Below are 25221 nucleotides of genomic sequence, written 5' to 3'. Positions count from 1 at the left end.
CATGATACTCTTGAGGATGAACCTCGATCCCAGCTCAGCCTCCCCTGGAGAGGAGGCCCTGTTCTGGAAGTCCGGTGCCCCTCTGGGAGCTTAGAGGGCCAAGGAAGCCGGTGTCTCACTCCCCTTTAAGCACTTCGGCGCCTTCCAGCTGGGTCTCTAAATCAATGGGAGGCAAGGCGAGGCTGGCTGGCTCTTGATGAACTCCTCCGCAGGGTGTATTTCTTAATCAGGACCTCATCAAATGGGAATCTAAGAGGAGATCATCAAAGCAAAGGCCGATACAGAGGCTTCTTTCTGAATTAGCACAAGTAATAACTGGAGCAAGCCAACAGTAATCCTCCAAGAGATACCTGATGGCAACCATTTGCTCTTGCATTCTGGACACAAACTCCCTTTTTCTATATGGTAGGGTCATGAGAGGGGGTGACTCCCTGATGAAGGGGTTCTGTGGCCTTTGTGCGCCTGTACTCGGTAGCCTCATTATTTTGAGAATTATTGAAGGGAGTCAGTGTGGGGAGGCTAATGACTGCTCCACTCATCATCTCCTTGTAGGTGAGAAAGACAATCAGACTCCTTCCGTGTGAGTGACCTTTGTGACCATGACGAACCCTTCTTAAGGCTTTGCTTTCGATGAACTGTTAAGTCTGGAGACTTTAATTGTCTGGCAGGAAGATGGTGGCTCCCCCAACGGACGCAAGCCAGGGACCTCCCTGCACCAAGCTGGCGTTTGATTGTTTGGGGGCATCTGGCTGGGAGTCCTCCCCAGCCTGACTGTGTCTTTGGTCATCTCCAGGATCTTATCCGTAGCAGCGTCCTAGACTTTTGAACAAGTCAGCATTGAAAAGAGGCAGTAATTTGATGTTTCGATCTCTCGCTGTTTTTTATCTCACCCCATTGGTGAGGTTTTAGAGAAGAAGCTGCCGCCGGCCAGCCCCTTCTATCCTGCGTGAGACACTGTACCGGAATTAGTGAGATGGGCGCCTTCATCCAAGTTGTCATTAGGAAGCACTTAACACTCCGGTCAATGGTAGTTGCTGAGCAAGTCAAGTCAACAAGCATGAATTAAGCACCTGCTGTGTTCCAGGCACTAGGCTCAGTCTTAGGGACAGAAAGAAAGGCAAAAACAGTCCCTGTCCTCAAGTGGCTTCTATACTATTAGGCAGAAGCACAATACAAAGTAAAGTGATGGCCAGGGCTAGCCGCTTGGGAGAATCCCACTCAAGGAAGGCAGCATGTAAGCTGGGCCATAAAGGAAGCCAAGGATCCTTGGAGGGAGACTTTTTGTCCATCTCATTTTTGCTGCCAGAATTTGGAGAGGAAGCCCAATTGTGGCAGAAGCAGCTCCGTTTTCTGGACAATCTCTGCCATATCAAGAATATCAAAGAGGGAACGTATTTTCTTTTGCTGTTGTTATCTTTTGTCAATCTTTCTTTTTAAACTGAATATATTTCTTAGCAATTAGTGCTAATAGCTTATTTATTAATTTCACTGTGTGCTGTATCCATTTTTTTGGTATTGCTCATATATCTCTTTAATAATATCTTTTATTCTGATTCTCTTCTCATTTGGGATGAGTACAATGTGTGTGTGTGTGTGTGTGTGTGTGTGTGTGTGTGTGTGTGTGTGTGTGTGTGTAAAAGTATCTGAATTTTATTTAGAACTCCCAGTCTGGGAATCTCTTTTATTTTATATAGATTATCAACTTGTCTATAGCTTATAATTTTAAGAAAGTTACCGGGTTACTGGGAAATAAAGTGACTTATCCATTGTCATTCTGCTGATTTGTGTCCAGTGCAGGACTTGAAGTCATCTTTGCCTAATATCATTGTCCTAAATTTTATAGCTGAGCCAACTGAAAGCTGATGAAGTCTAAGTGATGGGGCTGCGGTCATGTCGCTGATGTTTCCCAGGCAGGAACGAACAAGAGTCTTGCTGCCTTCATGAGTGGCCTCTTGTTCACTCTTCTGTGCTCTCGTATCTCTCTCTCTCTCTCTCTCTCTCTCTCTCTCTCTCTCTCTCTCTCTCTCTCTCTCTCTTTCTCTCTTTCTTTCTCCTCTCTCTGTCTCTGTCTCTCTCTCTGTCTCCCTCCTCTCTGTCTGTCTCTCTCTCTGTCTCTGTCTCTGTCTCTCTCTTTCTCTCTTTCTTTCTCCTCTCTCTGTCTCTGTCTCTCTCTCTGTCTCTGTCTCTGTCTCTGTCTCTCTCTCTGTCTCCCTCCTCTCTGTCTGTCTCTGTCTCTGTCTCTCTGTCTCTCTCTCTTTTTCTCTCTTTCTTTCTCCTCTCTCTGTCTCTGTCTCTCTCTCTGTCTCTGTCTCTGTCTCTGTCTCTCTCTTTCTCTCTTTCTTTCTCCTCTCTCTGTCTCTGTCTCTCTCTCTGTCTCCCTCCTCTCTCTCTCTCTCCTCTCTCTCTCTGTCTCTCTCTGTCTCTGTCTCTCTCTCTTCTCTCTCTCTCTCTCTCTCTCTCTCTCTCTCTCTCTCTCTCTCTCTCTTCTCTCTCTCTCTCAGTGTAGGATTATGTTTTCTTTAAAATTCAATACTTGAAAGATATGTTTGAAGATAAAAATCAAACTTTATAATTATACAATTAAATTATTTTTCCATTTCATTCACAAAAAAAAAAAAGAAATTGGGTAGATTTTATTCCTCTAGAATATTTATCACATGACATTCCTTTGAGTTATGAACTTGGAATTAGACAAAGGATTTAGTAATTAATTTTCCTTGATTAATCAGATATTTCAGATGATCATTGCACTCCAGCATAAAACAGAGTCTAATTCCTGGCAGAGCTGCCCTTTGTTTGTAGAGAATGTTAGTTTTATTTCTTAGAAGAGTCCCCACACAGCAAACAATCTGATCCCACGGAAAGATCTGTGTGCTTCAGTTCAGCATGGACAGGGATCTGGCATGTAGTAGGTGTCTAATAAATGTGTTGAATGAAATAGTGACTGAGCAGATGGAAAGAAGGAGAGATTGTGATGGAAGAGAATGAATTAGTGCAACTGAAGGTAGAAACATTGGTATGGATTTCTATTTCTCTTTTATAAACATCCACATACACTTGGCTGTAGCCAAACTCTGTGCCCCCGGGGTATCTCTGCCCTGTTTTATCTCCGTCTCTTTCTTTGCTCATCCTATTTCTTGTTCTGGGACATCTTCTCTGTTCTCCTTGCCACCATTCCACCAGGTTTCTCACCTTCAAAGCCCAGCTCCAATGGCCACTTCTCTAAGGAGGGACTCTTCCCTGATCTCACCAGCTGGCGGTGACCTCCTCTTCCACAGATCTCTCCTATCATGTAACTCACCTGTTTCACACATCCTTCCCAAAGTCCTATTTTGGGTCCTAATTCTTGATGTCCATGTCTTCCCCACACATATTCCTGAAAGGCAGGCTTCATGAGAGTGGGGATCATGTCTCATTTCCCAATTATATGTAGAGATCACTTGATAAATGAATGAATGAATGAATGAATGAATGAATGAATGAAGTGAACATAATGCACACACTGGGTACTTGTGAACATTTACGTAGAGACTTTTACCTGCTGACATCTTAAAATCTGAAACAAGAATTCCTAAGATTAAAATGTAAGATCCATTTAAGATACCTTCCTTCATTACTTTCTTCATCAGTAAATATATGGAGAGCGTGCTGTATGAAAATACCGCCTACAAATTTAAATGAAAATGTAGCCCCCCAAAATACTCTTGTACAAGGCTTTCAATTCAGGTGAGTAAATGACCGGGCGAAGTGACGTTCAGGAAACAGTTGGAGAAGGGAGGAGGATCATCTTTGCCCTTTTTAACTTGCACAAAACCAGTTTAGAAGTAGCCACCATTTCAAGCATTTTTTTCCTTTTCTATCTTGTCCCAGTGGCCACTGACAAGGTAGCAGTTTAGAAAATTGGGGGGTCCTCCTAAAAGGCAACATTGGCCCTTAGGGCTAGTGACCAGCCATTCATGAAACCACCGTGACCATTCTCCCAAAAATTATGTGTGGGAAATGGGATCTATTGAAATACTCACTTCCCCCTTATGGAACTCAATGCTTCCCCTCCATCTTGGCTTGTTCCAGTATATGGAACAAAGCCTTTTACTGGCTTGTATTCTACGATTAAACTGTCATTTTGCCACAAAACAGGGAAAATGAATAGACTGTCTTTCTTCATTGAAAGGAGGACACTGTTGCATAATTTATTTTTGCTATCACTGAATAGATTTCAGGGCCTGGTTTGAAGCGATGAAAGTAGTATCTCTGTCAGTCTGTCCAACACTGAACAGGGCCAGTGACGGTCCCAGAAGACTGATTAAGATGGAGTCTGTGAATGATAATGAGAAGGCAGTGTCATATTTTCAGTAAAGATTGCCACTTGGGACATGGACATATATTAGTTTCATTCATGGTGAGATGTCAGAGTCCAAGAGCTCCTAAATTTTTTTTTACCTTGCCTAGTATAAGAAAGTATTTATAACTTAACTTTTTTGATCAACTAGTATTTCTACTGAAAAAAAAAATCGTCTGCGATTTTCAACTATTAAAACTCTGTAATTTTAATGGTAGATTAGAAAAAAAATCTACCTGCCATATTAATCTACAGAATAAAATATCTTTCCCTAGATCTAATCAAGTATTTTAATTTTCCTTGAATTCATCCATGGGAATATTTTCTTTCCTAGTGCAAAAACTGAACTCTCTTCCACTTGATGAGTTGCCTCTTTTCTGTGAGCTGTTTCCCATGAGGTCCTTGATGTGGTCACTTGCTGGATTTTGGGAGGGAAGATTGTCCATGGCCTTCCCTATGTCAGTTTTGGTTCTAAAAAAGAGATTGAGGGTGATGGCAGAGAACATCCTGTCATTTCTACAATATGGGGGAAGTGGAGCATTGAAAACTGCTTGTACCAACACAGATCAGCAATATGTCTGTGACTACCTTCGAGGGTGATTTGGGACATTAAGAGGTTAAGTATGTTGTGTCCTATTGAACCAGGGTCTTCCTGGCGACAAGATTTGTTCCTCCATCGACTATAATGCTGCCTTTCTGTGTGCTAAATGTTGGTCTCCTTATTGTTAATAGAATTGAACCGAACTGAGAATGGAGCAGGGATTGGTTCACTTTAACATTTGACAAGCTTCTGAATTTTCTTCTCCCCCATTCCGTTTTTGATTTTGCACTCAGATTTTTCTTTCTACATCTCCCCCTTTCCCCCCCCCATTTCCATAGGAAATAGTGGGATACTGATTAGGACTAAGCAAAATTAAATTCCTTTTTTCGTTTCACATTAACATCACCTTCCCTGGTCTCCCCATCTCAGAGGAAATATCCCCTCAGTAAAATGTCAAGCGAACTCCTTCCACCACTCACGGCTCCATTTTCCGGGAGCTTTAAAAATCCAAGTTGAAGCACTCATCAAGCCAAGTGGTTGCTCTGTCTAGCCTTTGATTGAAATTAAACTCAAGTGTGCTTGATAACTAAAAATCTGTTCATTCTTTTACTGAGAAAAGTGCTAATAGAAAGGGGCGGCATCCAGTGTTCCCAGGAGATAATCTTTTCACTTTGGGTCCAAATTCAGACCTTGCCTTCCACACACAAGACCCATATTTAGCAGCTGTTAGAACCTGACCTTAGATTTGTGCTTTGCATTCCTATAATGATTTTTAAAATATTCTAATATATGTCTAGGAAGATCTGCGATCAATACGCCAATGGTTCTGGAATGACAAAGTGCTGCGATATTCCTCTGTAATTTAAAGATGATTAGCTGATGGAGGTTATGATCAATACCCTACAGAAAGATAAATTAATTGATATCATCCTTTCAGGATGATAAGGGGCCTATCGGAGGCGGGTTGTGACTAATGAAGCTGCTTCCTCTTCTATAAGGGCCATTTTTTACATGTTGTATTCTCACTAAATCATAGTTATGCCATCATTCATTTACATGGAAAACATAAGCTGCAGACAAACCCAGTTCCTTATTAAAATGATCTTCATTTGAAAAGAAATTATCTGCAAATAGTAGTGAACAATATCTTCTAAGTTAAAATATATTGCTGGGGGGGGGGGAGGTCTCTTCATTTGCATAAGCCTTTAAAAAACTATCTGAATAAGACAGGGATTGAATACTATTAGACTTAATTACAGCAAGTCCCTAAAGATTGCATTATATGCAATTCAAGCCCAAATTGTTGTGATTCTCTTGCAGTGACCCGTCTTGGAGTTGGAAGAGCTGTCTGCTGACTTCCTTTCCAATTAAATTCAGCCTCCTCTTCCTGAGAACCTGTATTTCCAGACAAATTAGGCTAGAGAGTCTTAGATATATAGGAATTCAGATAAATCTCCCCTAAACTGAAGCAGCGATAGATTTGAAAAAGAAAAGTTCGCGAGAAGGAGCATAGGATAAAAGTAATTAGCCTGTACCTTCAAGAAGCCCTTTGTGCTTGCTTTATTGGTTAGCTCAATGTGTCCTTTGCCACTGAGATGCATTTTTATGCTTTTATTTTTTTTATCCTACAGTTGCTCAGAAGATTGTCGCCACCAGGAAGAAACAACAACTTTCTATAGGACCCTGCAAGTCATTGCCCAACTCTCCCAGCCACTCCTCCGTGTGCTCCGCCCAGGTCTCTGCAGTGCATATCAGTCAGGTGAGGAAAGGAAATATGGGGGCTCGCAAGAAAGGCTGGTCACTGTGGGGTCTTGCCCACATTGTTTACGCCTGCTTCTGCGTGGGCTTCCTCTTCCATTTCTGTGATTGCAGTGGTAAATAACAGCGCCTTTGCACCAATTTGATATCAGATGCTGCTGTCGCCGAGGGGCTTGACTTTTTTGTTGTTATTTTATTGGGAACATCCCTTCCTGCTCTCCTTCCCCCAGCCGCTCTTTTGTGTTTCCTGCTGACCCAAGTCAAGCCACTGGTCAGGGGCCAAGTTGTGCGAATGCTCTCGGTGTTGTTTTCAATTAGCTGACCTTGGCCGGGTGCTTGGCAGCTCAGCCAATGAGTGGTGGTCACCGGCCGACCTCCCCGGTTAATCTGAGTTTTGTGCTTATGTTGTAGAACGCTGTTTCATTACAGTTAGCTCCTCCTCTCCCTTCCTCCCGGGAAAGTAATCCCCTTTCCACAAGGAGTGGGAAATCTGCAGAACGGTTCATGTAGGAACTGAGGGCTAAGGATGTAAGGGATGGTTGTGGAAGAAAAAGAACGGCAAAGTGCTCTGCCTACATTTTCCCCCAAAATTGAGGAAGGGATTCACACGAACCTGCCTGAGGAGACTGAGGCTGGGAGGATTTAGGCCACTTTTCCCGAGTTGTCTGAGGTAGATGCCATGTTCACAGAGGAAAGAGGTCAGGGCAGTGTCCCCCTTCCCTGGCTCAGGAAATCCAACGGCCATTGTGGGAAGGGTGCTATGGTGGGCCTGCCATTGAGCAAGCATTTATTGAGCACCTACTGTGTGCCAGGCACTGGGGAGATAGAAACAGAAAGGAAAGAACCCCTGCCCTCCAGAGAAGGAAACCTTTTGCCTTTTATATGTACAAAGCATAGCAGTGTCAAGAGGAAATCATTGGAATGAGATTTGCTCTTTTTACCTGTTTGTGTCAGGAAACTTGAAGCCCCCTCTCCCCCCAGCTCAAGGGGCCATGCTTAGATGCTATTAAACATAACTTTATCCCTTGGATGCAGCGCTTAAAGGAAGGAGAGGGCTTGGGCTTGAATGTAGACAGGAAGCTTACAGGGACCCCGCTTGGGTAGGTGAGCGAGCTGAGGCCCACCCAAGTGAAGGGCCTTACCCCTCAGGGAGTGACCGAGGAGGTCTCCCGGCCCAGCTCCCCTCCCTCTAGCGCGGGCCCTTTCCTTTCCAGCTTCCTTCTCTCCGGAAAACATGGAGGTGATGTTGGAGACACTGGAGGGGGAAGCTCTCTTGCAGTGGGATGGCCACAAGTTCAGTGTTAAGGTCTGGAGGCTCAGACGGGCCGCTACAAATGCACGGGAGCCGGGGGGTCGGTCAGTCCTGTGACAGACGGCCGTGGCTCTGGACCCAAGTCCGGGTCCCCCCGTCTGCATGGCAAAGCCTCAGCCCCTAGAGTAGAGGAGGCAGGGCCTGTGTCTCACCTGTGTCCCCAGCGCCTAGTCCATCCCAGATGCTTAACAAATGCTTGTTGAATGACTGAATGAATGCCCGCGTGAAGACCTGAGCCCCTCACTGATGGACGCGCCTGCTTTTGATCGTTGCAGACGAGTAATGGAGGAGGGAGCTTGAGTGATTATTCATCCTCCGTCCCGTCCACTCCCAGCACCAGCCAGAAAGAGCTACGAATTGATGTCCCTCCTACTGCCAACACTCCGACTCCTGTCCGCAAGCAGTCCAAGCGGCGATCCAACCTATTCACAGTGAGTGTCACCCCCGAGAACGAGGGGATGGGCTTTGGAAGGCCTTGCGACCGATGCTGGGCCGCTCGGGCCCTCCCTGTTGAATCAGTCCAAAGGAAAGTAACGTTCACGGAGTGATGAGGCCCTGAGAAAACCCCTCCCTTTGCTCATTAAAACAAAGAAACTCAGTCAATGAAATAACGTAGTGTTGGTGGGTTTGGGCCTTCCCCCAAAACCCTGATTTTTGATGAGCCTGAAGTGAGACACATCAGGTCTGAAGGGCTCGCCACGCCAGCTCCGTTAGTGAAGTGGGAGCGCCTGCGTTTCCATTCCACGCAGCAGGTTTCCCGCTTCCCCAGGGGAGGGCCGTTCAGAACCAGAGGGACTGCGCCCTCCCTGTCCCAAGGATTTGGAAAGGGCCGTGCCTTCCGAGCCCAGGACCCCAAAGCGACCTGATTCCCCAGAGCTGCCGCTGCTCAGGACATTTCCAAGCTAACATCCATCCGATCCCATTTGGCAGGCATTTGTTAAGCTCCTACTATGTGTCAGGCACTGTTTGCAATACATGGGCTGCAGGAACAGGTGAGACAAATGTGAGGACCTTGCGCTCTCCCAGCTGGGGCTGGGTCCCTGCTAGGAGGAGAAAAACAGATGTCCAGAGGGAGGAGAAGGAGGAGGAGGAGGAAGAGGAGCAGGAGAGCTGCCTCCCTGTGGTGCTGAGTGATGTGCAGAGCGTGCAGGGTGCTATGTCCATCCTCATAGCTGGTGAAGGAGGCGCAGTCATTGTAGAGAGGGTCAATAAACACAAAGTAAATTCAGAGCACATTCCTAGTTGGGGGGGGGCCTGTGGGCACTGGCCAGAGGGCACAAAGAGAAGGACTGAGGAAAGGGGGTGATGGAGCACGCCAGGGCCAGTCCTGGGCAAAGACAGGAGCTGAGGGATGCCCGTTTGTCTGAAAAGAGGTTGACCTGGGGAGCCACTGCTCAGCCTAGAGGTAACAGAGAGCCAGCGGAGATTCTTGAGCTAAAGAGCGCACATTCTCAGAAGCAACAACCATTCCTTCAAGGTCATTTCCTTCTAGCAATGGGCAGTCTAGATCAATGGATGGATGGATGGATGGATGGATGGATGGATGGATGAATGGATGGAAGGATGGATGGATGGATGGATGGATGGATGGATGGATGGATGGATGGATGGATGGAAGGATGGATGGATGGATGGATGGATGGATGGATGGATGGATGGATGAGTGGATGAAAGGATGGATGGATGGATGGTTGGATGGATGGATGGATGGATGGATGAATGGATGGATGGATGGATGGATGGATGAATGGATGGATGGATGGATGAATGAAAGGATAGATGAAAGGATGGAAGGATGGATGGATGGATGGATGGATGGATGGAAGGATGAAAGGATGGAAGGAAGGATGGATGGATGAATGGATGGGTGGATGAGTAGGTGGATGGGTAGATGGATGGGTGGATGGATGGATGAATGGATGGATAGATGACAGGATGGAAGGATGGATGGATGGAAGGAAGGATGGATGGAAGGAAGGATGGATGGAAGGATGGATGGATGGATGGATGGATGGATGGATGGATGGAAGGAAGGATGGATGGAAGGAAGGATGGATGGACGGAAGGATGGATGGGTGGATGGATAGATGACAGGATGGAAGGATGTATGGATGAATGAATGGATGGATGGTTGGAAGGATGAAAGGATGGATGGATGGATGGATGAATGAATAGATGGATGGATGGATGGAAGGATGGATGGATGGATGAAAGGATGGAAGGATGTATGGATGAATGAATGGATGGATGGTTGGAAGGATGAAAGGATGGATGGATGGATGGATGGATGAATGGATGGATGGATGGATGAATGGATGAATGGATGGATGGATGGATGAAAGGATGGAAGGATGGATGGATGGATGAAAGGATGAAAGGATGGATGGATGGATGGATAGATGAGTGGGTAGATGGTTGGATGAGTAGGTGGATGGAAGGATGGATGATGAGTGTGTGGATGGCTGGGTGGGTGGATAAAGTAGATAGAAGAGACAGAGTGCGAATGCACTAGTGACCATTTATTCAGAGTGACACTGATACAGAAAGAAGCAGCCCTGCCCTCTAAGAAGTTATATTCTAATGGAGGGAGGGGGGAAGGGAGGAGAGGCACTCGCCATGTAGAGATGCCTGGAAAGTCCTGAGGATGCCCCTCTCCTCAATCATGAACATTCCGGTGCTAACGTCCACGTTGTTGGGTCAGAGTAGGAAGTGGGCCAAGATGGCCGGAAGTGAGGCTTGGGTTTTGGCGAGAGAAATTCAAAGCTCTAAGTCTTGATTTTAAAAAACAAATAAATAAACAAACATACTTTCTAGAACTTGGGAAAGAAGGTAGGAGAGCCAGGGAGGAAGCGGGGGGAAGAATCTTTCCTGGCTGGCTGAGACCTGGTTCTTTTTCCCTTTGTTCACTGGGGAGCCCTGGCCCTAATAGGAGGTCAGCAGAACCCTCCCAGGCCTCCACAAAACCCGACTCCCCGACCCTGGAGAGCTAAAGGGGGCTCGGGCTTAGTGGGACCCTCCAATCAGAAGGTTCTTATTGATAGTGGATGAGACGCCTCGGGCACCCGCCTTTCTGAACGGGGCCCTCAGTCATCGCTGCGGAGCAGCTTGTTGTTGATCAGCTGGTGTGACACTCAGTGCTCCTCCTGTCAGTCATTCCTCTTTCCTTGTTGTGAGAATAAAGTAGGGGAGGGGCTCTGGGAGGGAGAAGCGGAGCCCAGCCTCTTTTCCCACCAAATAATAATGAATTTCCTTCCGCGGTAGAATGCCTGGCTTTCCAGAAAGGGGAGGGGGGAGCCGTGGGACTCTGGCTCTGCTGCTGAGTCAGACCTGGTGTGGCCCTGGCGGGGCCCGGCCTCCAGCCTCAGCCTCCTTCACGTACAATCCGAAGGCTGAAGTGAGGGGCCCCGGCCCCAGCAGGAGGCCAGAAGGATCCTCTCAGGTCTCCACAAAGCCTCCGTATGAGAGCCGAGGATGCTCCGGTTCTGTCTGCGATCGTGGGGGCGGCTGCAAGAGACGCCGAGGGCAGTGAGGAAGCGCCCGTCTGCCAAGTGAATGCCGTGGCCTGGGGTCGGGACACCGAGGACCGGGAGGACTTCCTGCTGGAGGAGGCAGCCCCCCTTCCCCCTCCCCATGTTGTCCTCCTGGAGTGGGCACGTGGGGGAGGGGCTGCATCATTCACTTTTGGGGAAAAGGCTCCGAAAGGCAGTGTTCGGGCAGCAGAAACCCCGAGGACCCCAGCTGGGACAGCGCCGGGAGAGAACAGAATGGTGGCCGGGGAGAGAAAAACTGCCTGAGCTCCTCTGGGAGCCTTTCCTGGGCTGCTCTGTGCTGGTCCAACTCTCGTGGGCCTATAGCTCGCTAAGGGCTGCTGAGCAAAACTGGCGGGTGTGGGAGTGTGTGGTTGTATGTGTGTGTAGTAAGATGGGTGAGGACGCCTGTAAGTGGTCGGGCGAGTGTGTGATTCTGTGTCAGAGTGTATGTGTGAGTGTGTGATTGTGAATGTGTGATTGTGAGTGTATTTGTGAGTGTGTGATTGTGAGTGTGTGATTGTGAGTGTGTGATTCTGTGTCAGAGTGTATGTGTGAGTGTGTGATTGTGAATGTGTGATTGTGAGTGTATTTGTGAGTGTGTGATTGTGAGTGTGTGATTGTGAGTGTGTGATTCTGTGTCAGAGTGTATGTGTGAGTGTGTGATTGTGAATGTGTGATTGTGAGTGTATTTGTGAGTGTGTGATTGTGAGTGTGTGATTGTGAGTGTGTGATTCTGTGTCAGAGTGTATGTGTGAGTGTGTGATTGTGAATGTGTGATTGTGAGTGTATTTGTGAGTGTGTGATTGTGAGTGTGTGATTGTGTGTGTGTGTAGTAAGACGGGTGAGGACGCCTGTAAGTGGTCGGGTGTGTGATTCTGTGTGTCAGAGTGTGAGTGTGTGTGAGTGTGTGTGTGTGTGAGTGTGAGTGTGTGTGTGTGTGTGAGTGTGTGTGTGAGTGTGAGTGTGTGTGTGTGAGTGTGTGTGTGTGTGTGTGTGTGTGTGTGTGTGTGTGTGTGTGTGTAGTAAGACGGGTGAGAACGCCTGTAAGTGGTCGGGTGTGTGATTCTGTGTGTCAGAGTGTGTGTGGAGGCCCAGGAAGGCAGACTCGCTCCTGCCACTAGATGTCAGTGTCGGCTCAGTAATGGACGGAGGCTTGGGAGCAGCGGGGGACGTCAGCCTCGGCCTCATCCATCTGCTCTGGTTTCTCTGGGCCGGAGCCCCCAGGGTCACGGCGAGCCCCTGTGCCCCTGAGGTCGCGCTCTCCTCTGTGGGCCCGGCCTCCAATCACAGCCCGGCCTCGTGAGAGTCTGGGCCGAGGCCTCCAAGGCCCGGGGACCCTCCACGTCGAGGCCCTATGGCACTGCGGCCTAACACTGAGGACCCAGGAGCACGGAGGCTCCCCCCATCCCATCCCAGCACTCGCGAGGGTCACCGCGTCCCAGTGGAGCACGTTTACTCGCTGAGGGGTCTCTCAGGATCTCTGCCGGGGCCCCAGGCCGCCCACTTCTGCAGAGACGTCCAGCCCCCGACATGCATTAGTCGGCGTCTCATGTCTCTGCCTCAGTTTCCTAATCTGTAAAATGAGCGTGGTGAGAGCGCCTGGCTCCCAGGCTTGTGCCGGGCAGGAAATGAGACGTTTATAAGCCCTCCGTAAACCTCAGAGAGCTCCATAACACTGTGTAGGATGATCTGCTGTTATTAAAGCGCGTTAGTTTGTGCTCCGTGATTGTCGCTAGCTCGATCAAGAAGCTAAAGTTTCCACATAAACACAGATTAGCTCTTGGGGGTTTGAGCCAAAGGACCCGAGTTCAAATCCTACCTCAAGCTACTTTTGCCGCTAAGAGCCGCAGGTACAAAGACAGAGGGAGAGGCGGAAGGAGCCGCCCTGACGGGGCCCCCGCCACGCGCCCCGCTCGCTCATCACGAGCTTCGACTGCAATGCTTCTGGCATGGTCCCTCTCCGTGTGGGTGCCTGTGGCTGCCACGCCCAGTGTGTGACCGCGGTTTTCTCCACACCTCGGAGGGGTGGGATTGACCGCTTGTCCTGGGGACGCCGTCAGCACCAGGAGGTGCCCTGTCCTAAAACGTCCCTGCTCTGCCCCGTGCCAGTGTGTCACCAGCGTCTTACCCAGAAGCCTTGGAATCAGGGAGGGAAGGACCTCGGCCCCCCGATGGCCATCCAATGGTCTGTGATGACGTCACTGAGAATCCACTCTCCCACACTCCCACCTGCCCCTGCCTGGGCCATTCCTTCAGACACATGTTTACTGAGCTCTTAGGAAGGAGGCGGCAACTGAAGAGTGAGAGGATCCGTGCTCCAGAATGACCCGACCCTTACTGGCTGTGTCACTCCAGGCACCTCATTTCCCCTCTCTGCCTCAGTTTACTCATCTGTACAGTGGGGATAATAGCAGTGCCTCCTTCACAGGGTTATCATGAGAAGAAATAGGATAAAACTGTGGAGCATCTTGTCCCCCTGAAAGTGCTGTTTGTGATTAGGCCCCACACGTGTGCACAAATACAAAGTGAATGAAGGTGATGGGATAGCAGCCAGGGACCGGGCTCTCTGCACAGGGCAGTGCGTGGGGTGAATCAGGAGGGACTCTAAGCCCGGGGCCTGCAGGGAAGAGGAGCCACATGGAGTCCAGCGCTCGGATTCCCAACTGCTTCAGTTGTACCAAAAAGTGGCCCTGAGCCGCCGGCAGCGGCCTCGGTGAGCCTGGTTTTCCTCAACTTTGCACTTGCTTTCACAAGCCGGTTGGGCACCGACGCCCACTTAATGAAGCCAGACAAAAAACGTTATCCTGAAAAGGGAAGTGCCAGAGAAACAGCCTCTTCTTCCTCCTGTGCTTGTTTTTGAGTAAAAGAAAAATGGAGGCCCCTGCGGAGGACCGGCTCCCATCACTGGCGCAGCCTTCATAGTCCGAGTAACAAGAGAATAAGAAGCTCTTCCTTCATTGCCTCCATTTGTGTCCCTCTCCGAGCCACAGCAACATGATTTTTGTCATTGATTCCAATGGAGAATTTCTCGGGACAGCCCCAGCGCCTGCGTGGAGGTGACTTATATTTCTCCTTGGGGAGAAAAAAGCAGGAAAAAGTTAAAACCCAAAGCGGCAGGAAACGGGTCTTCTCCTGCAGACCCCAGTCTCCTGCAGACCCCAGTTTTTAGTGGCGGGCCAGTCCTGCAGGCACGGGCTGCCGTGTCGCCTCCGCTGCATCTGCTTCTGGTCACAAGGACACGAGTATGGAAGTCTTTGGGTCACATGTTGCCCTGACTTTCTTGTTTGGGACTGGTGGAAAGATCTCGTTTTAGCAGCGAGGTCTCCTACAGACCAGAGAGAGAACTCCTGTTCTTCCAGGGGCCATTCGGGACCTCTGGTCTCTCTAAGAAGATAAAGTGGAGAACAAGTCATGCTATGCTTGGGTCTGGAGCACCGATAGTGGGTGGAATCCCGAGGCTTGTCGGAGACCTGCCCTCACGGGGCGTGTGCCCTTGGGCCGCTGTGCGGGGCAGCCCCGTCTGTGCCTCGACTGTTTGGGGACGTGATCCTTGTTGTGTACCCTCGATGCCAAAACAGAGAATCAGCTGAGTTCTTCCCATTTGGAAACCCCATACATTAACGGTGTTATTGCTGTTTCCCTCACTAAGATGGGACAAAGTGCCAACAGACCCAACGGCTGCTGAATGCCAACCGACTGTGTTCTGTCAACTTGTCCACCATGGCTGGGGATAATCCAACAAATGGAGCTCCAGGAAAATGGAGAGCGGCTATTTCCACAGTGCCGGAAAAATGGTCCGTGCTGGAGAAATTATCTTCTCTCTTCTTCAACTTTGTAGTCACCAAAAAGGCACCCAGCATGTGCCCTTTTGTGAATTATTTGCCTACTGGGTATTGGGATGCAGACGTCTTTACCACAGCCCTCTACTAAGAGCCGGGGGCGGGGGGCGTAAGACAGGCAGAGAAAAGAGTACTTTAAGGCAGCATGGGAAAAGGGCCAGGGATCCAAGAACAGGTTGCTGGAGGGAGTCTCCAAGCTGGAAATCCCCAAGCGTCCTTTCCCTCTGTTCAAGACTCTGACTCTCAGTGTGTTTCTGTCTCCTTCGTGCCCCCGGACACACAGCCTGAGGAAATCGCCCATCTGGGTCAAAACCAAATCAAACAGTCTCTTTCCTCCGCCCTGCCTCGGCCGTCTGGTTTTATTCTCCATTTAACGACCTCTGCCCCTCCTAAGTCACCCCGGGCACCGCTCCTGGACGGCGGTCACCGGATCGGCCCCTTGGCCCGTCCCTCCCCTGCCCACCCAGCATCTCTCCTGGCACTGCCACCGCTTCCCCTTCCCCTCGAACCCAGCCTTCCCGAGCTCCTGTGCCGTCGCGGCGGCACCGGACACCACTCCTTTCTCCATTTCATATATCATCTAAGATTTGAAAAGCACATGAAAATGTTTCCCCATTTTCAATATTGCGTGAGTAATGTTCCCATTGAAAAGTAATGGAGTGAAGTTGTCACTTGTCAGGAAGGTTATTAAGGAGGACGAGTCCCAGATCTTTCTCTCATAATAAAATAAATCTGTCAGAAAATCATTTTGCTCACACGTTCTCGTGCCGTAAAAGACAGGGCCCGGGATGGGGGCACTCCTCACGGTTCGCTTTAAGTAAACTCATTGTGTATTTCCTCGTTTCTGGAAAGGAAAAAAGTAGAGCCCCGGTCGTTTCAGTCGGCAGAACCGACGTGCCGAACGGAGGCGGCTCTCCCCCTCGGCCTGCGAGCCCCCCCCCGAGCCTGGGCACGTAGCCCGAAGGATGCTGGGGAGTCGTATTTATTTAGCTCCAACAGAATCAGACAGCGACTTGACTTTGAGGTTGCTACTTTCTCACCTCCCCAAAGCGATAAAAAAATTAAATGAACTTGTGACTAATCAAGGGCGTGCCATTAAATTGCCCTGCCAAGCCGTTAATAGAATTTTAAAAGTCATTCCGGCATTAATTAAATATATAAATCGATACAGTAGGTTTTCCAAATCTGGAGTTCAAACCCCCTCTTTTTTTTTTCCTCCTTGTTACTATTAATGGAGGCTTGGAAAATGCCTTTTCCTGTTGGGCGTTACTTTCCTATATGGTCCATTGGTTTCCAGTAATTGAATTTTGAACTCTTAAAAAAAAAATTAAAAGATGATTTTGTGGAGGGGAGGTGGGAGAACAAAATGGGAGCTGTTTCAAGGGCCAAGTCCGGGGCTTCGGGAGGTGCATTGTCACCAAGATGCATGTTTCCCGAGCATGTCCCCAAAGGGGCAGAGCCCCCGTGTAGCCCGAGGGCAGCGTTTCTCCCATTTCTAACTTTGCTTTTCTCTGCAGTCTCGAAAAGGGAGCGACCCAGACAAAGAGAAAAAAAGCCTGGAGAGTAGAGCGGACAGCATTGGAAGTGGCCGTGCGATTCCAATTAAGCAGGTACGCGCCGCCCCCCCCCCTCGCCTTTCCACCGGAGCCACACCTCGGCCCCACGCTCGCTCGAGGATGCTGGGCCGGGAGCCGGGCGCGTTTGATGTGTGCTGTTGATGAATGTGGAAGTCACTCACTTGACATCAATTAGGAGAGGTTCCTGTGTGTATTAAAATGGGATCATTAGAATAAGAAGAGGGAAAATGTGACAACAGGCCCTAATGAAGTGCAGTCTGCCCGCTCGCATATGGAGGGCTCGGGGAGGCTGAGCTGGCTTCAAAGGCTGCCTTTGTGGCCGGCCTTTGATTGGGCCGTGCGCTGTGCCTGGCGAGGCTGCCGGTCCGCGGGGGTAAATCAGAGCGCGGTACAAGGGCCCCTTGTGATCCAGCCGTCGCCTGATGCGGCCCGCGCCGCCGCTCGCGCAGACGGACATCTGAACACCGTTTCAGGCTGGTTTGTAACAGCGAGGCAATTAGTTGTGATAATCTCAGCCCGTGCGTCAGCTGTGGGCTCTTGTTTGTAATTTGCTAATGAAGGAATTGTAACTTTGATTAGGCTTGGATTCATTTAGACCTTATTATATCGGCGCACATTTACAGCTGTAATGGGGGGCCTTAATTAAACTTCCTCATTACACAACAGGATTTGGAGTGGAGGGTTTGTTTTGGCCTGGGTGGCTAGCCTGGCGCAGACTTTCATTAGCCCCAAACTGGAGGCTAAATGGCCTGGACGGAGGCTGCTGTTTCTTAAGCAAAATCACCTTTTGGTCAGCTGACTCGGGCCAGGGACGCTCACCGGGAAGATGCCGATAAATAAGGCCCAGGGTTGGTGCTGGGTGCACTCTCCAAAGCAAAATAAGAGTGCCGGGGGGGGGGGGGGGGTAGGAGCTGGGGGAGGTCGTTCATCCTGCCGCAAAAAGTGGCTCAGGGACCTAATAATTTCCTGTTCCATTAAACCAGAAAAGAGGGACAGTGAGGATAGGAAAAGGAACAATAATAGAAGGAGGAAAGGGGAAAGCAAAAAACAGGAAGGAAGAAGAGGGAGGAAAGAGGCAGAATAGGAAGGATGGAAAAGGAAAAGAAAGAAAGGGAAGGAAGGGAGAGAGGGAGGAAGGAAGGAAGGAAGGAAGGAAGGAAGGAAGGAAGGAAAGAAGGAAGGAGGGAGAGAAGGAAGGAAAGAGGGAGGAAGGAAAGGGAGGGAGGGAGGAAGAATGGAAGGAAGGGAGGGAGGGAGGAAGGATGGAAGGAAGGGAAGGAAGGAAGGAGGGAGAGAAGGAAGGAAAGAGGGAGGAAGGAAAGGAAGAAAGGGAGGAAGGATGAAAGGAAGGAAGGAAAGAGGGAGGAAAAGAGGAGGGAAGGAAGGAGGGAGGGAAGGAAAAATGAAGGAAGGAAGATATGAAGGAAGGAAGGGAGAAAAAGAGAGAGAAAGGATAGAAGGAAGGAGAAAGAAAGGAAAGTGGAAGGAAGGAAGGAAGCAAAATAATAAGAGCAAGAGGAAGCAAGAAAAAAGAATAAGGAAGAAAAGGGAGAATGAAAAAGAGAAAGGGAAAAAGAGGAGGGAAAGAAGGGGGAAGATAATAAAGGGAAAGAAAGAGTGAAAGGGAGGAAGGAAGGGAGAGAGAGAATGAAAATGAGTATTTGTCTTATGGTCATTTCCCCATCTCAGGCTTATTCTCCATCATTCCCAGCTCCCCCATAACATACTGCTTTCTAGCCTGTTTTTTCTCGGTCTTTGGCAGAATCTTTTTTTGGCCCCCTGTGCTAGAACCAGTAATTATGCAGTTAGGAAGCGACTTTGGGCCTCTAGCTTCTCTCAGGACCACTGTGATGTCTGATATCCACAGCCCGGGGCACCAGAAGGAAAAGGGAGTGTCCAGTGTCTGTCCTGGGAGCCTCGTGGCCGAGCACGGCCCGCAGGCTCATCATATAAGCAGCCCCAGCAGCCCCTGCCAAGGGCAGACCTTGAACTTGAGAGACTGTGAAAAGCTCCAGTCAAAGGCACACCACAGCCTTCCTCCCTGGTTTCTCTGAGCCTTCTAACACTGGGTCCCAGGGGTCAGCAGAGAAAACCGGCTTTATCAGGAGCCACAGCAACTCTAACAAGCTTCTGAACTGGGGATTTTCCATCGCAAGGAAAAGCTCAGAGGCTGCCGCACAAAAGCGACCTCTCTTCTGTGGCAGCATGTCCCTGGAAAAGCGGCTTTCCCTTCACCCCCACCACAGACGGAACTGATTGATTCTTTCCTTCTCACCGTCTCGGTGAATTTTATGGCAAAACTCCCTTTTTCTATAGACCTTTAAAATATACATTTGTAAGTATTTAGAGGGAGAGAGAGAGAGACAGAGAGACAGAGAGAGAGAGAGAGAGAGAGAGAGAGAGAGAGAGAGAGAGAGAGAGAGAGAGAGAGAGAGAGAGAGAGATATGGAGACAGAGAGAGAGAGAGAGAGAGAGAGAGAGAGAGAGAGAGAAACTGAGACAGAGACAGAGACAGAGACAGGCAGAAACAGAGAGAGACAGAGACAGAGACAGAGAGAGGCAGAGAAAAAGAGACTGAGAGAGAAAGAAGGAGAAAAAGAGAGTTAGAGAACACATATTCCCATAAATACATGTATCTGTCAAACCACTTTTTTTTATTTGCTCAATTGTTAATGTATTTAACTCCTTTTCTTTCATTTTTGAAAATGATATTAAGAAATTTATTTTTTTATCTAGCAAAATTTAATACAATGCATTGCCTCAATTCTTGTATTTAACTTAGTGGAAACCCTTATTAATATTGGCAATGCTTTGCGATTTGAGCAGCGTAAGACTGTGATTTAATTGAAACCGTAACACAATTTTGTACACAGTTAATTTGCAGAGGACACTTACTTTTCCCGGCTAGATTTCCAATATATGTGGGGATTGGAATAGACTGTCAGGCGTAAAATGAGTATTATGCAGTCCCTGGAAGCCTTTTAGTTGTCAATTTGCAGAATGATCACAGTCCAAGTCCAAGTAGCGACAGACCAAGAGGTTTCTCTTCCCAAAGGCACATGCAAAGGCAGCTGCTCTCAGGGGACGGAGCGGGGGCTCGCGCACGAGGCCCCCTGGGGTCCAGTCTCGTCTCGTCCCTCAGCAGACGCGTGACCCTGGTCAAGTACTTGCCCCTTTCAAACCCCCTTTTCTGTAAAATGAGAATGATCGTGTCTTTGGGTTATGTGATAATCACTGAAGTTGACATACAGGAAGAGCTTTGCTGTGACCAGAGATTATTTTTTTCCCCTTTAAAAAAAAAAAAAGATTTATTTTTGCTTACCATCTGTACTCCCCAATGGGTCCTTCCTCCTTCCTCCTTCCAGGGAGCCATCTCTTAGAAGGAAGAATAGAATAGAGGGAAGGAACAATTCAGGAAAACTAGCCAGGACATTGAAAAATCTGACGTTGCCGGCAGCGAGGGCTCCATCCCAGAGGCCCCCGCCATGGAGTTCGCCAACCTGGACAACTCCAGGCGGGGGTCACGTGGTCTCCTTGCCGAGCCTCGGCTAACCTGTCATTTGGATCAGGAACCTGCAATGGATCGCTGAGATCTCTTCCAGATATGATGCTCTCGGGTGGGGAAAGCTCGGGCTCGTTTTCTAGGTGGATTTTAAATTCGCTTCTTTTGGCTTTTGATTTTGGAGACCGTCTTTTGCAGCAGCCAAAGTCTGTCTGACGTTCGGACGCAGCCGATTGATTTATAGCTGTGCCCCTCGTGGGGTGTTTGGTTTCGAGGCCGGAAGGCGAACTCTTCCTCCCTTGTCATGTGTGTGGTCTCAGGGCCTCAGTTTCCCTCTGCTGCAGAGAAAGGGGTCTGGGTTCCTTCCATCATCTCCCAGGCTCCTTCTGTATCCACGGCCATGCCGGGAAAGCCTCGGGGCCTGCTTTTCTTTCCGCAGCCTGTGCTCTCCAGGAAGGTTATGCAGGAAAAGTGCTTCGCACCCATGGGAGCTGTTACTGCCCCCGTCAGTCCAGAAGCATTTATTAAGCGCCTACGAGGGGCCAGGCCCTGGGGATGCAAAGGGATGAGACAGTCCCTGTGCCCGCGGAGCTCACCTTCGGGGGGGAGTCTGTGAGGGCCGAGGCAGAGAGCAGCAGTTAAAGTGGGAGCGGCTCGGGAGGGAGGTGCTCGGAGGCCTCCCTGGCTCCTGCCCTCAGAGGAAGCAGGGAAACGGCCCTCCCTGGGGCTGGGGGCTTTATTCTTTTTTATGACTTTCTATTTTTTTTTTATTATTAAACCCCAGTTAGGAATTAGGGTTCCTCCCCTGCCGTGCCCATCCTCACTGCCCCCCACAGTACCTGTCAGCAGGGCAGAAAAGGGCCTTCCCAGGCCTCTAGGCCAGCTGGTAACCGGCCCCAGGGCCAGCGAGGGAGCGGCCCGAGCTGGAGGCCGCACCCCAAAGCCCAAGGGGGCCCTTCGCAAAGCCTGGGCTTCAGATAACGTAGGCGAGCTTGAGGAGCGTGAAGGCCGAGCCAGAACTTCCTTTCTGCTCCTGCTACGCCCATGTGTCACCAAATTCTAGTTTTCTAAGGGTTTTCTCGAAGTGCTTTGGATTCCGAGGTTCTTTTAAGGGGACTTTGAAGCTGGTTGAAGTCACAGCCGCCAGCCCCCAGACCCTGTATTTGGAGCTGAAGAGGGGAGAGGGCGCGGCTTTGGACTCCCCTGCGGCAGCCCATGGTCTCCCCTCCCTGGGGATGAGCCAGGGGACATTTCTGGGGCAGGGCCCATCTCCCCACCCCGTTTCTTAGACCGTCAAGGGGCAGCCCGTCACCCCGGGCCCATCCTCTCGCTCTCCTTTCCCTGGGGAGCTTGTCCAGACCCCCCAAGAGCAGCTGGTGCCCTGGGTCACGTCCCGTCAGCCCTGGGAGCCCGGGACAAAATGAAGCCACGGAGGATTCTCCAGGTTCTTCCCCCAGTGGGTTTATCGCTTCCCACTCTTCATCCGTGGGAGGCGAGATTTCTTGTACCAATGGGCATCAGGCCTGGGGAAACGTGGTATTGAACCTCAGAATACTCCCCGTTCCCCATCCCCTGGCCACAAACCGTCCTGTTGTCACCGGGGGCCGGGGAATGACGGGGCCCCTCCGTCGTAAGCACCACGGGCTGGGGCTCGGGCCCCATGAGTGAGGTTCTTGTTCATGAAATTAAATCAGAATCAGGAGGAAGCTCAAACGCCGCTGGGGGCAACTCCCCGGTCATGTGGGAGTGGGCCTAGAGCTGTCCGGACCACCGGGCGCTACAGACCAGGAAACTGAGGCCGGGAGAGCAGGGAGCGGGCCGGGCCGGCCCCGGGGCAGGGAAGAAGTCCCGGCCCATCCCTCTGGCTTGTGTGGAATTGTTTGTGGGAGCCATGTTTGTCACTGGGCTTTTTCCTCTCTCGGACACGAGCGTCCCTCTTTGTGGTGGGGGAAGAGCGGGGGGAGGGCTGGGGGGCAGCGGCCCCTCTCCCGCCTGGCGGGGCATTTCCAAATAAAAATGTGGAGAAAAGGCCCCGACAAGAAAAAGAAAAGCCAGAGGTTCAGCTCAGCGGTGAGTGGGCTTGTCATGTATTAATTTTTCATTGCTGTGGAGAATTGTACATACATAATCACTTGATTGCAGTGGGAGTTGGCGCGCTCCTATGGTGTCATTTGCATAAATCTTGTTAAGTCAATGGCAGTTAATGAAGTACAAATGAGCCTGGAGAAGGTGACATGCAAATTGTGGGTGGCAGATGGGAGGTCTGTTTTGGGGATGGCAGCTGGGGACTCGCTTTCTTTCTTTTTCGGGGCTATTTGTGTGTGTGCCGTGGGGAGTGTGTGTTTGTGTGTGTGTGCAAGTGTACATGCGTGTGCACTGTGAGTACATGTACATGTGTGTGTGCAGGTGGGGGCACTGTGACTGTGTGAGCCTACACGTATGTGCATGTTTGTGTGTGGAAGTGACATATATGCGTGTGCATTGTGGGTGTACGCATGTATCGCATGTGCTTGGGTGAGCCTGTGTGTATGTGCATTGTGGGTTTGCATGTTTGTGTGTGTGTGTGTGTGTGCGTGTGTGTGTGCGGTGTGAATGTGTTTCCGTTGTACTGTGAGGGCGTGCACGTGTGTGCTGTAATCTGGACGGGGTAGTTGCTGTAGCCTCGTGGGGCCCCGCCTGGCGTTCCCTCTGTCCACCCGCCCCCCTCGGGGATTTCTCTCCCAGCCCTCTGCCCCCCCTTTTGCTCCGCCCTCCCCCAAAGCATCTGCCACCTTGAGCAGCGTGTTTGCCGCCTGTCCCCGGGAGGGCTCTCCGTCCTGGGTGGGGACAGCGCCCCCTTGGACGCCTCGCCTTGCGCCTCCCCGTTGGAGCATCACCATATCCCCACGCTCTGGGAGGTCGCCATCTTCCCCCCCCCCCCCAGATTGAATGTGGGCACTCAGACTCGGGGTGGCATCCGGGCACATGGGGGGGTTTGCTGAGGGGGGCAAACAGACAGCCCCCCCCTGGTTCTCCCAACATCCCCAGGCAGAGGACGGTCCTATTGGCGTCGTCCTTGAGCCCCGGAGCCCTTGAGGCGTCCTGCCCAGAATCATGCCATGATTGGGTCTCTGGGGCAGGATTTGAACTCGGGCTCCCTGTGTGTCCCTGATCCTCTCCCTCCACCTCGATTTTTGTCCCCGGGAGAGCGCAGGGACAGCTTTGGGGGAAAGGCCGGGCCGTGCACCCCCCACACTTGCAGCAGTGTCTGGGCGGGGGATTTTTGAGAAGCAGCGCCCCATCCCGAGGACGGTGCAGGGGTCAAGGCACCATGGACACAGAGCCCTCCCCGTGGGGCTCCCACAGAGCCGCGGTGCCTTCTCTCACCCGATGCTGCCCCGGGCTCCTCACAGGTTGCACAGCGTCAGGGCCGACCCTCACGTCTGCGCCGCGGTCCTTGGGACGGACGCCCCGAGCCTCCCTCCCCCTCGGATGCCTCTTCTTGGCCTCAAACCCCGGGGCCTCGCCTGCAGCCCGGGAGCAGAGGTCCCCGAGAACCCGCTCCCATAGCCGGAGCCGGAGCTTTCTGCCGCTGTCTAAAGCCCCGAGCAAAAGGCTTCTCAAGCTGCTGGCGAGGAGCGTGCGCGAGCGAGCGAGCCCAGCGCTCGCCTCGTCCTCAGCCACGGGCCTGTGAACTGTTTTGAAGTGGTCCGGGGTTTTGATTCCCAGTTGAGTCAAAAGAGGCAATTGTCAATTAAGTGAAAGGAACCCACTGGAGTTAATCCCCTCCACCAGCCTGCTGTAGGCCGCTGACCTGTGCTGGCTGGCACCTGGGATCAGCGTTGGGGGGCGTATTGTACGGCACTGACTGAAGAAAGATGACCTAATAGAGCCGACTGCACGGTCTCCACAAAGTTGGACGCTCTCACAGCGAGTTGGGCCACTGATCATAGGCGCGCGCTGCTCTCGTGGAGGAAGCCAAGTTCAAGACCAAGGCCCGGCCTCGGTGGGGCTGGAGCGAGAGAGCAAAGGAGGAAGCCCCGCTCCACCTCCTCGGGCCGCGGGGAGGGTTAATTACCCAGGGTCTTTGGAGCCCGCTCTCCCGGCCCCGGTCCCCGGCCAGCCGGGGCTTAGGGAAACACCTTCACCGGGGAAACCCGAGCGGGCCCCGTGGGCTCCTAGATGCAGGCCCTGGCACCCGGGAGGTTGGGGGCCAGCTTGTAGCCGGACCAGCCGTCGTTCCTCATCCCGGGGTCCAAAGTCTGACCTGTGGAACTTTGTGGGATTTCGGACCTAATCAGAGGGCCCCACACCTGACCCCGGAGGCCCCGTCAAGGGGCCTCGGCCCAGCAGGGGAGGGGGGGGCACAGGGACCCAGAGAGGAAGTCCCTTGGCACGGGCCCCGCGGGCACTCAGCTCCGAGACCGGGATTAGAACTCAAACCCCGTGTCTCTAAGCACAAGATCGCCCGCCCTGTCTCTGGTTAAAATCCGAATTCAGCCGACAGAAAGGGAGACTTTGAAGGCAGCTTTTAAGTCTGAGTTCCCGGGAGGGGGAGAGCGGCCCGTGGCCTCCGTGACACCGCGCGAGCGGCTCAGAGGCTGGTTTTGAAGCCGGCTCCCACACGCTCCCTTTCTCGAGTTTCCATCCGACGCCGGCTGCAGGAGGGGGCGGTTTCAGGGAAATCACACTCTCAGCGGTCCAAAGAGAGCATCCTTCCGGCACCAAGAAGCTGCTTCCAGAAAGGCCGGGAACAAAAGGACACTTTGACTCTGGCATGTTCCGGACTTGAGAATTTCTGCTGTGACTGACGCAAAGCCCCCTCAAACAGGCGTCCTCCTTCC

The 25221-nt window shown here is 50.9% G+C and overlaps 1 protein-coding gene across 1 annotated transcript in view; it reads left to right on the top strand.

Annotated features, from left to right (window-relative positions):
* AGAP1 (ArfGAP with GTPase domain, ankyrin repeat and PH domain 1) overlaps positions 1–25221 on the top strand; it is a 622443-nt gene that overhangs the window by 339233 nt on the left and 257989 nt on the right. Inside the window, 3 exon segments of the mRNA XM_074264417.1 lie at positions 6512–6639; positions 8226–8381; positions 16837–16929. Of these exon segments, the coding sequence (XP_074120518.1) occupies positions 6512–6639; positions 8226–8381; positions 16837–16929 (377 nt within the window).

The sequence above is a fragment of the Sminthopsis crassicaudata genome, chromosome 4, assembly GCF_048593235.1.
Source record: "Sminthopsis crassicaudata isolate SCR6 chromosome 4, ASM4859323v1, whole genome shotgun sequence".
Lineage (NCBI taxonomy): Eukaryota > Metazoa > Chordata > Mammalia > Dasyuromorphia > Dasyuridae > Sminthopsis > Sminthopsis crassicaudata.
This window is presented reverse-complemented; position numbering and strand designations above follow the sequence as displayed.